This window comes from Quercus lobata, chromosome 12 (assembly GCF_001633185.2).
Source record: "Quercus lobata isolate SW786 chromosome 12, ValleyOak3.0 Primary Assembly, whole genome shotgun sequence".
NCBI lineage: Eukaryota > Viridiplantae > Streptophyta > Magnoliopsida > Fagales > Fagaceae > Quercus > Quercus lobata.
Genome location: NC_044915.1, coordinates 19,973,314 through 19,988,142, shown reverse-complemented (window position 1 = coordinate 19,988,142; position 14,829 = coordinate 19,973,314). Strand labels below are relative to the sequence as shown.

Sequence of the window (14,829 nt, the reverse complement as noted above, 5' to 3'; positions counted from 1 at the left end):
ACTCTGCTTGTTCACTTCCTCTTCCATCCTATAGGTGGCTTGGAGAGCCTGTCAAGGGAGATAAATACATCGTGAATGACCGACCGGGAGTAAGAGTTAATAAAGTTTTAGGTTTCAAGAGCCTTACCATACCCAAGTACCTCTTCATACTAAGGAAAACCTCCTGCATCCTCATTTTCTTCAACTCATCCACGTCAGTGGGAAGTGGCATGGTTCTCCCTAGTGCGTCTGCCACATAACCACCCTCGCCATCTCCAAGGTCCCTCATGGACGCGGTTTCCAGCAGTGGCCCCTCGTAGAGCATTGGGGCGGGAAGCTAAGCGCTTGGCAAGGATTGGGCCTCGATCCCCTTTCCCTTGCCTTGGGTAGATTAGGTTTCGGTCTCTTTACCCTTGCTTTGGTGCCCAATCTTCAATTGTTTCGCACGTGGGGCTTCCTCCCTCTCTTTAGAAGGTTGGGATTTTCCCCCATCCATGGTTTCCTTGCCCTTAGGACTCCTCTTTCTCTTTGAATCAGCGGTCTCCGGCCGAGGAGGCAGAGCTGGTTGGGGAGGAGCAGGAAGTTTGGGACGAGGGGATTGTGACTGTGACTTTGTGGAAGATAACCTAGTCTGGATAGTCTGGGGCTGAGATGGTGGGGATGGGGCATTGGATTACAGCGTTCCCTGCGCACCCTTCCCCGGTTGACCCTCAAGGAGGTCGAATAAGCTGATCGGGGGCTTTCTCTTAAGTCCCATCTCGGCTTGGGAAGATGTGCCTACTGATGACAATTCCGCCTCGGACAAGGCTGGGTCACCTATATCACCAAAAGGATCCTCGGATTGGTCGGCTAGGTCAAATACCCTAAATCCCTCCTCGAACTGATCTAAATCACCTTCGTCCTCCGCTCCTTGATGAGATGAGGAGAGGTCCACCAGTGGGATGCCCTCTGGGGCAGATAATCCTTCGGAGATTAAAAATCCTGACTCGACCACGGTAATTTTTGGAAGCCGAGGACGGCTGTCGCTGATCACATGCCTAGGGTCGGCGAATGACTTCTGAAGGGGAGCGTACCCTAATATTTTGTGAGCGGCTCGGACTTGACCATCTCCGTCATTTACGAAAACTGCCGCTTGTAGAACAGTCTCCAAGTCCACCTGGTTAACTAGGTGAAAATGCCGTTGAAAAACATGTGGATCTGAAAAAAAAAAACACATACACATGGTTAGTTACCGAACCACATCAGATTAGAATGGCGCAAAGGGTCGGCGCCCTTCCATTTCCTATACCCCACCTGGTTCTCCTTCTACCATGGGGCACGGATTGCCATCATGCCATTCACTGGAGACGATAAGGAAATTCTTATTTAATCCCTTGTTGGAATCAGGGAGGCATTGAATTAGTCGAACCCTTTCGTCTCTCATCTTCATGTAGTAGGATTTCCCCTTCAAATTTTGGAGATTATAGCACCAATTCACGTCATGGTGGGTCAGTCTTAGCCCCATCTTTTCGTTTAAAGCATCCACACAACCCAGAATCCTAAACATGTTGCTGGTGCACTGGGTGGGGGCTAATCGGAAGTGCCTGAGGTAACCCTTTGTTACCGGCCCCATAGGGATTCTCATACCCCCCTCTACAAAGGCGAGGACGGGAATTACCACCTCGCCCGTTTCCCTCTTATAGTACCACTCCCTCATCTTACAATGTCTCAGACTTACATTGGGAGGAATCCTGTAATCGGCGATGAACTTTTTCATCGCCTCTTCAGTATCGACTAATTTCCTCAGTCTCAATTTAGCCATCTCTACGATTTACTAAACAAACTCAACCAGCGACGAGAGAAGAAAGGGAATAAAAAAAAAATAAACCCAGAAAAGAAAAAGCACGAGTTAATGGAGGCAGGGAACTTACAGAAAAGAGGAAAGACGCTTCGGACAGGCTTTTTGTGCTGGAGATAGACTTGAGTTTGGACGAAAATTTAGATGAACCCAAGGTATACGCGCTAGAACTCTTAAGTGCAAAACTGAAGAGACAAATCCGTTCCAAAAAACATTTATGTTTCCTATTGAGAGTAACTGCACGAATTTTCCCGCCTATAAAGGCCAAGGAATCCCCACCGTTAGATCTCCATCATGCCGTAGAATATGGGAAACACAAAGCCGCCCGCATTTAATGAGGCCACGCTTCACCTTCCAAAGTCTCCAGGAACGTGTCTTGGGCAAACGAAGAGTCTCGGGAACCGATAGGTGATAAGGATTGACAGGCATTGACAGATGTTTGATGTCATCAAAACCCTCCTATCCGTCTGAGGAGCCAGATAGCAGGATTTTGAGGGGCTATTGTGGGGCCAGGGAACTTATGATCCGGCCCACGCTCTACTAGGGCCCAGGGCCCATGCCCAGGAGGGTATTTGCCGAGGACGAATGGGGAAAGGCCGAAATGCCGGGGGCACAACCGAGGATGACCCTATCCTCGGCACTCCAAGACTTCGAAAGGAAGAGCAACATCTTGTTGAAAGCTGCCCCCAAAAAGCCCCTTAAAGGAGATGCGAGTAGAATGAGACCCACGTGGGGGTACGGTGCGAAACTAGTTCAGGGTAAATACGTCCCCTCCGCATTAAATGCACCCGCCAACGTCCTAACCATGTTAATGAGAAAAGACACATGGACATGGTGACTTTAATCATCGCAATTAACAAAAAGCAAGGAGGGACAGCTGATAGGACGGGTACTAAAGTAGGTACCTGCCTGATCAACAAGTGGAGGGCTAAGATCAACTAGGAAGGGCTATATAATGTGAAGGTTGATGCCCCAAGAAAGAGGCTGGGAAAAAAGGCTAAGAACCAGAGCCTCCCAGACTGCCTCAAGGAGAAAGATTCCTCGAGCGAACACGGCCTAATTCTGTACGAACAAGACGATTAACCCTCGCTCGGTGACCAAGACCTAGCCTTTCAAACCCACGCTCTATAAGTGATATTGTTTTGGGCCTTTTTACGTGCGAACCCAACATTATTATGGGTCGTTACCAATTGAGTCCTTACAACGCCCGAAACCAAAAAATTACCAAAATACCCCCTGAAATATAAAAAATTATCAAAATACCCCCGAACCCTAAAAAATTACCAAAATATCCCCAAAACCTAAAAATGACCAAAATACCCCCAAAATCCAAAAAATGACCAAAAGACCCCCGAAACCTAAAAAATTACCAAAATAATCTCGAAGCCTAAAAATTAACCAAAATAACGCCAAAACCTAAAAAATGACCAAAATACCCCCGAAACCTTAAAAATAACCAAAATAACCCTGAAGCCTAAAAATTGGCCAAAATAACCTAGAAACCAAAAAATGATCAAAATACCCTCGAATCTTAAAAAATGATCGAAATACCCTCGAAACCCAAAAATTAACTGAAATACCCCCTGAAACCTAAAAAATGACCAGAGTACCCCTAAAACCTAATATATGACAAAAATAACCCTTAAACCTTAAAATGACCAAAATATCCTTGAAAGCTAAAAAATGACCAAAATACCCTGAAACCTATAAAATGACAAAAATGCCCCTTAAACCTATAAGTCGATAAAAATACACCCTAAACCTAAAAAATTACCCAAATCCCTCCTAAAACTAAAAAATGACCAAAATACTCCTTAAAAATAAAAAATGACCAAAATACCCCCTAAACCTAAAAATGACTAAGATAACTTGAAACCTAAAGAATGATTGAAATATCCCCAAAACCTAAAAAGTTATTAAACGACCTCCAAAACCTAGAAAATTACAAAAAATGGCCCAAAAATCTAAAAGTTAACGAAACACCCCTAAAACCTAAAAAATTAGTGACATTCCCTCAAAACCCACAAAATGACTGAAATACTCTTAGAACCTTTAATTTAACAAAAATACCCTCGAAACATCCAAAATACCCCAAACCCCTATTTTGGTAATTTTAGAGGCTTCGGGTGTATTTTGTTCATCTTATAGGATTAGTGGTATGTTGGTCATTTTAGATATTTTGAGGGGTATTTTGGTCGTTTTATAGATTTAGAGGTATTTTGGTTGTTTTAGGGTAGAGGTTTCAGGTTGTTTGTGGCCATTTTAGAGGTTTTGGGTTTATTTGGGTCATTTCAAAGGTTTAGGGGTATTTGCGTCACTTTATTGGTTTGAGGGTATTTTAGTCATTTTTTAGGTTTCATGGGTATTCTGGTAATTTTTTTAGGTTTAAGGGGTATTTTGGTCATTTTACAGTTTTATGGGGTATTTTGGTCATTTTTAGGTTTCTAGATTATTTTGATCAATTTTTAGGCTTCAGGATTATTTTGGCCTTTTTTTAGGTTTCGATGGTATTTTTGTCATTTTTTAGGTTTCAGGGGTATTTTGGTCATTTTTAGGTTTCCAGATTATTTTGATCAATTTTTAGGCTTCGGGGTTATTTTGGCCATTTTTTAGGTTTTGAGGGTATTTTTGTCATTTTTTAGGTTTCGGGGGTATTTTGGTCATTTTTTAGGTTTTGGGGTTATTTTGGTCATTTTTTAGGCTTTGGGGTTATTTTGCCCATTTTTTAGGTTTCAAAGGGATTTTGGTAATTTTTAGGTTTCGGAGGTATTTTGGTAATTTTTTGGATGTCGGGGGTATTTTGGTCATTTTTAGGTTTTGGGGTTATTTTGGTCATTCTTTAGGCTTTGGGGTTATTTTGCCCATTTTTTAGGTTTCAAAGGGATTTTGGTAATTTTTAGGTTTCGGGGGTATTTTGGTAATTTTTTGGATATCGGGGGTGTTTTGGTCATTTTTTGGGTTTCAGAGGTATTTTGGTCATTTTTTGGGTTTCAAGGGTATTTTTGGTCATTTTTTGGTTTTGGGGGGTATTTTGGTCATTTTGTAGGTTTTGGGGTTATTTTGGTAATTTTTAGGTTTTGGGGGTAATTTGGTCATTTTTGGGTTTTGGGGGTATTTTTGCAATTTTTTTTTTGTTTTGATGGTATTTTGGTCATTTTTTGGGGTTCGGGGGTATTTTGGTCATTTTTAGGTTTTAGGGGTATTTTGGTCATTTTCTAGATTTCGAGGGATATTTTGGTCATTTTTTAGGTTTCGGGGGGTATTTTGGTAATTTTGTAGGTTTTGAGGTTATTTTGGTAATTTTTAGGTTTTGGGGGTATTTTGGTCATTTTCTAGGTTTAAGGGGTATTTTGGTCTTTTTTTAGGTTTTAGGGGTATTTTGGTCATTTTAAGGTTTAGGTGTTATTTTGGTCATTTTTTAGGTTGAGGGGGTATTTTGGTAATTTTAGTGGTTTTGGGGCATTTTAGAGTTGGGTGATTTGTAGAAATGATGGTTGGATCATAATTGGGTCAATTGGGTACCCAATAAATATTAATGTTAATTGGGTTTAATTGGGTTAATACCCATTTAACCCAATTAATAATTGGGTGGGTTTGAGTGGACAAATGGGTTTGGATTGATTTTGCCACCCCTATGCCAAACATTAAAATTACAAAATTTGCATGCCTCTTTTATTTGGATTTCTACTATGACCTCTCTCTAGTCTTTGCTTCTATCTCTCATTTTAATTGCAAGTTGAAAGGAAATTAGGAAGATCCATGCTTCAGGCAACATTAATTTCAAACAACAATGATAAATAAAATAAAAAATAAAAACTCTAAGCCATTTCACAACTTACTATAATACATAGAGAAAAGAATAGCCGTAAGAAGCATGGCAAAATTCAAATCTCAAATTTTCTAGGACATCTAACAAACACACGGACACCACATGAAACTGTAACACAAGGTAGAAGTATGTAAGAGTCAAGGCACAGCAGCATGATCTCTCTTTTTGGCCTTTTATTTTATTCAACAAATTATAGAAGCCAAAAGAATTGGGAGGAAAGTGGGCTTTTACCCTTATTTTGTAAAAAAAATTAGCACAATATCCCTGTTTTGAAACTATAGAGTTATAGGTAGAACTCGACATTAACAATATCGAGTTCTATGCATATTTTGCTACTTAATTTTAAAAAAGAATTTAAGTGAAACTCGATTTTGCTTAAGTTGAGTTTCAATTAAAAATTTACATTTAACTCGATTTTGATGATATTAAGTTTTATACAGAACTCGACTTGGTTAAAGTCAAGTTTCAAAAACAAGAACACGATACTTAATAGTTTCAAAATAAGGACATTATGTTAGATTTAAAAAAAATAAATAAATAATAAGAACAAAAGCCCATTTTCCCGCCCCAAAGAATTGGTTCCACAATCCCATTTATCCTGGGTGGCGCACATGTTTCACGTGTGCATATCATAATCATAGATTACAACTCTACTGATTCACTTGCTGCAATCACAAACTCATTGATAAAACACATTTCCCTGAGCTGCACCACAGAAAGAGTTAAGTCACATACAAATAAAAATTTGATTCCTTTTTTCCTAATGCCTAATAAACAAAGCAAACTAACAACTGCTTCCAACTTCAGATTTGGATACAATACTGAATCTAGCCACCGATGCTTAAATACGAAACTCTATGTCACTCTAATAATCAAAGGTACCTTTAAATGTTCTGTTAAATTCAATTGCAGCATATGCCAAATATATCTTTTAAGCTTCCCGCCAACTAATCTTCAAATGATGATGATCAAAGACCATTCCTATGTTCTGGAAAGTACGTGCCACCACTAAGTGATTTTACAAACAAGCAAAAGGCCACATCAGGCATCAATAAATCGGATGTCAAAGGTGTGGGGGTGTATCTGCCACACATTTAAGGCTGCATATTCCTCCAAACATTCTTTCAATTGAGCTTCACTGTATCCCTGTTCAAATGAAAACATTTGCAGTCAGGCACCCTGTTGTTTCAGGAGGACAAGTACTGGTAGGTTTTCAAGGGACAGAAGCATTACTGTGACCCAAGATAGCTACTGAGCGTTCTCATCAAGAGTGTTATAAATGCTAAAATGCTATTTTTAGCAACTGAAACCACAAAAACCTACATCAAAGATGCCATATGCTAAAAAATTTGACATCTTGCTACAATGAGTTCTCAAAAAAGAGAGTGCACTGTAGCAAGATGTTATAATTTTTTAATGTTTTTAATTCTCTCTCCTAGGACTCAGACTCATGTTCACTCTCATCACTCTCATTCTCTTTCTCGGACTCTCCCTCCTGTTCTCTGCCCTCTTTCTCACTCTCCCTCTCTCTTGTGGACTGATTGGTTCCTGGGTCATGGTGCGGTGGTTTGTTGGTCCGATTTGGGTGGTTGGGTAGTGGGTCGGGGGGGGGGGTGGCCAATGGATCTGGCTGTTGTTTGTGGTGGTTGCAGGTGGATTTGGCTGTCATGGTTGAGGATGGAGGTTTGTGGTGGTGGTGGGTGGATGTGGCTAGTGGTTGAGGATGGAAGGTTTTTTTTTTTCTTTTTCTGCTCTGGGAGAGAGAGAGAGAGAGAGAATAAAAAAATAAAAAATATTTAAATGAAATGGTAAAAAAAAATAGAAGTTTTGATGTTAGGGGTATTGTAAAGTGATGTGTTAAATGCTATAAAGTTAGGTTTTTAGATGCTAAATGCTAAAAATTCTAAAACTCTTGATGAGAATGCTCTAAGAAATAGAAGAATCTCACTTTAAAATATTACGATTCCCAAAATAAAAGAATCACTTTAGAATATTACATTTCCCAAATCCCTTTATTTCATAAACATTTAGATTGAAAGTAAATTTTTTTTAACTAGTGTCCACTCAGATATGTATGCATGTGCGCGTGTGTGATTTGCAAAAGGTTAGGAAGAATGAGTCATCTAGAATTGTAGTTTTTCGTACACACCTGACCTGCCAGAGCCAGCAACAGAAAACCAGGCAAAGCCCTTTTTCCACCTAATTCAACCCTTAAAATATTTCCCATAATTACTTTTAAAAAATTGTCTTTGAAACCATTCTGTCTTTTGTTGAATGGAATGAAAAATGGGCATTGAATTTTTCATTGAGTTCATATTTCTTTCTTTTTAATTTATGTTCTAATTTATTTTGACATGATAATGCTGGGTTGGTCCATGCACTGATTCTTGTTGCAGTCTGATACTACTTCACTTTCTAAGAGAATACACAATTGCAGACAGGATTCAACCCTGGAATTGTGAAGACAAACCTTTCTAGAAATCCAATTGAGTGCATGGGCATAGCTCACATCCATCTTGTTAGTCCTAGCAGCTTCGTCTCGCAATATTGAATAGATATCAGAGATAGCATCCAGTCCAGATTTCTGACGCTCATCTGAGTACAAAGAGAACTTCGACATCTGCATTAACCTAAGTGCCTCATCCACATCACTCTGAGCCACAATATCAGCGAATCGGAGTCTTGCTAGTGCCTGTAAACAAGTTAAATCAGTTTTTCATGTTACTGTACTAATTCAGGTGATGAACATACAATTGTTCGACATATAACCCCTTTAACCACCCAGGAAAATGCTTGTTCAATGGCTCTAACCTATGGGTGACATTGAACACCTCCAACTAATAACGTAAAGCTTGTTCAACCAATATAATCAAACAAGTTTGTCAAAAAAACTTCTAAACCTTACATATATCTATAGCTTCACCTGAGGGACAACGCTTTCAGATGACCAGTCCAACCAATTTATTTGCTTCGAACAATATATACAAATCCAATTTATAATAATCTTTCTAACTAAAATCTGGCATAGTCTGTATTCAGAAAAAATAAAAATAAAAAGTTCAACATGCAAGATCTATACCTAAAAAGTCTGGTTTTCCATGGACCTAATAACCTGCCAGCATTACACCATTTTGACAAATAAACAACATTTTCTAGAAGTCCATTTAATATAAGTGAAATCAGGACTTACAGCTGATATTCGGAGAATGCTGAGCAGAGTTCTCACAGTTGTATAGGAATGAGGACTACTGGATTTAGCTTCTTCTTGTCTAATGCTGGAATAGGCACTAGCAATATATTCCTCCAGTTCCCTTGGGACACAGGGAGACACTCTTCTTGCTGCCGAAATATAAGCACTACAGGAGAAAACAATTTTTTTAAAGTATGGTAAGAGTTATACTAACAAGTAGATGAACTAAACTATTAGAGTAAACATGTGTCTTAGATCCACACACAGGGCAGTCAGCTTGTACTCTAAATTAAACACGAATTTTGCTGAGGAAGATAAAAAAATTTTAAAAATTGCAGAAAAAAATCAAGGCCTCTCTTGGTGGTGAACCTGAAGAACTTGGAAGCAGAATATTGCTGCAACTAAATTTAGAAATACAAATCTATGTATTGGCACAAGGAGAAGTAATAATAAAAAGCATATTTACTCATCATATGCCTTTACACAAATTCTTGTTAACCATAAGACAAACTTTGCTACAATCTAAAATGAAAGCAGCTTAACAAACACTGGGACAAAATATGCACAGCATTATAAGCATCACACCTACACAAACAATCTTGATAGAGCGGCCCTAAAAGTTGATGCACAGATACATTAGATGACTTTTTCAGCAACATTATATGTTAGAATAAGACTTGTAATAATTTAAAAGTTATTTGATTAGGTATATACATTTAAAGCAAAGCACTCCTAAGATTCAGTCGTTATTTTGTTTTCATAATAAAAGCAATAGTGAGATGTACCGAAGAACAGATGGGTCAAGTGGAGTGAACCCAAGAGCAGGAGATTCTTTATTCTGGTGCACATAGACAATATGCCTAGCCATTTCGAGATCGCTGTCCATATCTGCTCGATCCAGGATCAACCACAGAAGGTCAAATCTTGATAGAAGGGCTGGAGGAAGATTAATGTTTTCAGCTGGAGTTCTACGGAGGTCATATCTTCCCCTACACACACACAAATAAAGTCACCATTAAGCATTTGCATACAGACAAGTTTTGTTTCCCCCTGATACATACCAGCTTATAAGAGCAGTAGAAAAGCCACCTATAAGAGCAGTGTGTAGTAAAAGAAGAGAAACAGTAAAAATTTATTGAGAAATAGAAGAAAGATTTGTACCACGCTGGATTAGCTGCAGCAAGAACAGCAGTTCTTGCATTCAGAGATGTAGTAATTCCAGCCTTGGCAATGCTGACAGTCTGCTGCTCCATAACTTCATGTATTGCTGTTCGATCTGATTCATCCATCTTGTCAAACTCATCAATAGCACATATACCCATATCTGCTAGCACCTGAAATGTAAGTCAACACTTCTGCATTGAATCCCATAAATCCTTGAAAAACAACCAGATAGGAGAGCAAAAATTTGTGATGATATCTTAGTGGTTCAGTTATTTAATGAAACCACCACATGCTTCCTGTCTCAGATCAAAAGGTACTAACAGATACAGGTACCATTTTTGGATACCATACATATAACTCAGACACCATGCATATGGGCCACAAGTATTCAGAGCTTTATATGCTATCTGCCTATCTCCCACTAGTATAAGTGAAATATGAGTGTCAACTAAGATGGAAGTAAAAAATATGTTTGTCTCACCAATGCTCCTCCTTCCAGGACCATCTCATTTGTTACTGGATCTTTCTGAACAGCAGCAGTTAAACCAACACCACTGCTTCCTTTGCCAGTAGTATATACTCCCCTGGGAGCTACATTAATAATGTGCTTAAGAAGTTGACTCTTTGCAACCCCAGGATCACCCATCAAACATATATGTAAATCTCCTCTAATCTGCGATGAAGGGAAGAATATCAAACTCTTTTTAGTTTAGTTATATGATGATAAAGCCTAGTTATATTAGTTTGTAACATGTGCATAACATAATATACTTGATTTGAATAACCACAGAGAGGGACCATAATAGCCAGGTCACAGAGGGCCAGGGTTGGGGAGAGGATGGAAGAATGGTTATCTTTCATTTTGCTTGCAACTACAAATTGCCAGGGAAGTTTCCATTATATCCTAATGACGGTTTCTGAAATTGATAAGAAAAATTTAGCCTGCCAAGCCACCTTGGCTGTTTTAATCAGGCTGTAACATGATTCATTTACCTTCATCCCATCTTTCAACTTCCGATGAGGAGCACCCACAAGGAGAAGAAGTAGAGCTTTTTTGATATCTTCATGTCCAAAAATTTCAGGTGCCAACGATCGAGACAATTTATTATAAATATCGCCATCCTCAGCTAAATGTGCAATTTGTTCTTCCTCATCTCCTCTAAGTTCATACCTGCAGTGGAGCAAAACTGAGTACACAGCAGTTCCATAATTCTCTAACCATTGACAAAGTTATCTTAGCAGGGAAAAAATAGTTTTAAGTTTAGCAAGAACTGCCGTAAAGAACCTATCCATAATTGGAGGTGGTAGACAGAGGTAAGGGAAAAAACTTCAGTTGGAGATGGTACAAATGGATGAGAAAAGGATAATTTGGTCAAATCAAGTGCCTTCTGGTAATTAAGATCTTAAGAGGAATATAAAATAAACTGAGAACTAAGTAATGGCTTACTCCTCATATTTTTTCTTGAAATGTGTGACAGACATGGCCTCTAAGTAAGTATCTGCAACTAAGCCAGCACGCATTGCTTTAAAACCAGTGTATGGAATAGGAAGAAAAATCCCAGACAATTCAACAACATCGCCGGGAGCCACCTGATAATGTTCAAAAAGACACAGGTAAAGATGTAAAGAAATTATCAGCATAAAACCTATAAGTGGGAAATCACTATATGCAACCATGCATTTCCTGAAAGAAACAAACAAAAATATTCCACTCCAAGCAAAGAAAGCAAAAATGGAAACTAAGTGTGTTTGACATCAGCTTATAAGCTCAACTTTTAGCTTTTAGCTTTTTTAAACTTTTATGTACTGCTTTTTAAAACCTCATTTTTTCCCACATTTTCTCACTTTTTCAAAATTTTTCAAGGTACAAATATACTTTAGCATACTTTCAGCAAAAAGCTAAATAAGCTGTTCCCAAACAGACTCTAAGATTTCTCTCTCCACTATCATTTCCAATATATCATTTACAACAAATTTCTATCTTTGCTTGCAAGGGAAGTAACAAAAACTTGTTTCATTGTTCACACCATCGCTAAAAGGTAAATGATATTTTAATCCACATCAATATCAGCTTCTGAGTTGAATGTTGATTTATTAGCTTTAAGAAGAACCAAAAATTTTCACCCTTGAAAGAGCTAGCAAAAATTGACATAAAAGACAACCAACCTTTCTTGTGAGTTCCCCCCTAAAATGGACAGTCATTGTCCGTGGAATATGGCCTTTTGGAACATGTTCCGCTAACTCTTGAATTTTGGCCTGCAATTCAACCATGTCAAAACAGTATCACCCCAAAGGTAAATAAACATTATTGAATGAGAACAAACACAAAAAAGAAGAGGCAGAAGAAGAAGAAGATGGTGTAGCTATGGCATAATTTAAAAAAATTAAAAAAAAAAATGCACAGAGAATTCCTACTTGTTATGAACATGAATTTTCTTTTCTTAATGGCTAAATTAGTATAAATTAAAAACCTCTTGAAACTTCAAAAACTTCGACGCCCTGAGTTGCAGAATAAGGTTCCCCTTTGCTCTATTTGTATAACAGCGTTTGGATGGACACTCAAACAGAGGCATGAAAACTCGAGCAGTTACTTCCTGTATGGCACAAAAAAGAAAAATGAACCAACTAAAGGTACAAAAGAAAGACACAAGTAGCATCTAAAGTCCACAATACTCTGTACCACCGAAAGGGAATGAAAACTAAAGAACAATTTTTTAAAATGCTTGGGCTAGATGTGGCAGTAGTAAAATTTCAAATAGAACAAAAATAATATTGATGGAAGGGTAATTATACAGACATGTGAGAGACTCATGATGTCATTCTAATGTGATATTGTCTACTAAAATTGATGCACAATTACCTGGTAAATTTCAAAACCACAATCTTCACAGGTATACACAGCTACCTGCATCAATGGTTTAACATCTGAACAACGCGTGACAATACCGGATATCTTTACAAGTTGGCCAATGTATGAAGCCTTGACCTCCCTGATTGTAAATGGCCGTCCCTTTGAAGATGCTCTTATATAAACTTCACTGCATCACAAACGAATGATCAATTAACTATATCTGCTATTATCTCACAGAAGTTTCTACTGAATCAAATATGATGCATAGAGTATCTAATCAATAAATCACAACTAAACGACGAACTGCATTACATTTAGAAATGAGTGAATGGTAGATATGCAATCAGCATTATGATACTAATAACATTTACTCATCCTATTCAAATTACAAACATATTTCACAAACCCGTATTAGAATTAGGCTTACCGACTTATGTTAATCAAAGAAGACTAAATATACTCCTATTATGAAAATTTTCACTCCAACTAACCTTAACCTAATGTTACACATGTAAGCCAAACAACTAATAGACTAAAATGGATTTTCTAAATCCTTACTTCGAATTCTATCCTATGATACTCAAACCATACAACTTCTCCATTTGCAAACAATAGATTATACCTATGCTAAAGAATTGAAGTTATGATCAAATTGAAAAAGATGGGACAATTGCATTTCAACTCACAAGTAGCGCTTGATTTCTGGAGGCATCTTCTGATGTGGATCAGAACCGTCCATATTCTCCGTCCCTTCATCAGACCTTTGTGTCATCAATATGTCATGATCATCATCTGTAAAGGCCTCCGTGGGCTCCGGCAAGAGACCATCAATCGCATCAGCAAAAATCCCAATATACCGCCGCGTATTTTCAGTAACACGCCTGAGAAACTCTTCATCGAAGTCCTTGTACTATTTTTTTTAAACAAAAACAAAAACAAAAATTAGGGTTTTAAAAATAAAAAAAAAAATCAAACGAATATCAATGGATGAATTTCAAAATGAAAAAAGAAGGAGAGAATCTTACATTAAATAAGTCCTCGAGATCAATCTGGATTGCTCGGAATTTGCGGTTGGCAACCTCTTGCTGAAATGAAAAGAAAAATCAGGGCTAATCTTCGTGTAAAACAAGCTGCTAATCATTCTTAAGTTTAAAATTTTAATTTTTTCCCACTAACAAAGCTCGATTTGTGTGATTTATCATAATCTATTATTTATCAGATAATATGTGCGTGATTTTGAGGTAAATATAGTTCGAGATAAAGACAAATCTAAGAGTGAAAATTTAAGGTTGGTTTATTCACTTCACTTCCATAGCAGCCAAACGGAGATCTAGGGTTTTCAAATTTCGATTCGCATTTTGGGAGGGAAAAAGAAAAAAAGAGGGAGACTTACAAGGATGTTCATATACTTGGCTTCGCCATTTGCATCTGCGAAGTTCGAAAGGAACTCCTTCGCCAGAACTGTGAAATATAAATTTAAAATTATTAGGAAATATCCATTGCAGAGTGCGAGAGAGAGAGATGGTAGGGGGCTGGTTACCTTTGTCTGCCTTGAAATCGAGGTCCTTCGTGTTCATGGCTTAGCTTGAGAGTGAGAGAGAGAGACAGAGACAGAGAAAGAAGAGTGGCTGTGAAAATGAGAGAGTGAGTGGGGGATTTGGCGGCAAAAGAAGAGGATGAAGAAGAATTTGGCGGGAAAAAAAGTATGGTATAGGCTACGCTACGCTAGAGTCATTGATGCGCTGTAACGTGGCATATTAAAATTATGGTGGGATTCGAGCTATGATTTGCGCTCCTGATTGAATCGGAGGACATGGGGCCCCGAATTATAAAAACGGGTCAGGGAACGAACAGAGGTAAATTAATATTAGCAGCAGTATAAAATATAAAAAAGGTAATAAATAAAGTGTGGCTGCTGGGATTCGAGCCCAGGTCTCCACGGCCACAACGTGGAATTCTTACCACTAAACTACAGCCAC

At 38.2% G+C, this 14,829-nt stretch overlaps 1 protein-coding gene and 1 non-coding gene across 2 annotated transcripts; both read right to left on the bottom strand.

Moving 5' to 3' along the window:
• Positions 1 to 6,311: 6,311 nt before the first annotated feature.
• LOC115971892 (DNA replication licensing factor MCM7) lies at positions 6,312 to 14,609 on the bottom strand. The gene is made up of 15 exons (XM_031091994.1): positions 14,391 to 14,609; positions 14,244 to 14,311; positions 13,876 to 13,935; positions 13,537 to 13,760; positions 12,860 to 13,037; positions 12,471 to 12,593; positions 12,166 to 12,255; positions 11,447 to 11,589; positions 10,993 to 11,170; positions 10,481 to 10,672; positions 9,997 to 10,169; positions 9,621 to 9,824; positions 8,836 to 9,001; positions 8,116 to 8,337; positions 6,312 to 6,791 (listed from the first exon to the last, which is right to left on the bottom strand). The coding sequence occupies exons 1-15, from the start codon at positions 14,425 to 14,427 to the stop codon at positions 6,687 to 6,689; spliced, it is 2,163 nt and encodes a 720-aa protein (XP_030947854.1). The 5' UTR covers positions 14,428 to 14,609; the 3' UTR covers positions 6,312 to 6,686.
• A 148-nt stretch (positions 14,610 to 14,757) lies between these two features.
• TRNAH-GUG lies at positions 14,758 to 14,829 on the bottom strand. Its single transcript has one exon. It is a non-coding gene; the product is annotated as a tRNA-His (tRNA).

What these genes read in the sequence shown, in the direction of transcription:
- LOC115971892 (XM_031091994.1), bottom strand. Translation starts at nt 14,427, where the DNA reads ATGAACACGAAGGACCTCGATTTCAAGGCAGACAAAG. An exon ending in ATCTCGAGGACTTATTTAAT is followed by an intron (nt 13,761 to 13,875) that starts GTAAGATTCTCT and finishes TAAAAAAAATAG; the next exon opens with TACAAGGACTTCGATGAAGA. An exon ending in GCATTCTCCGAATATCAGCT is followed by an intron (nt 8,338 to 8,835) that starts GTAAGTCCTGAT and finishes ACTTGTTTACAG; the next exon opens with GCACTAGCAAGACTCCGATT.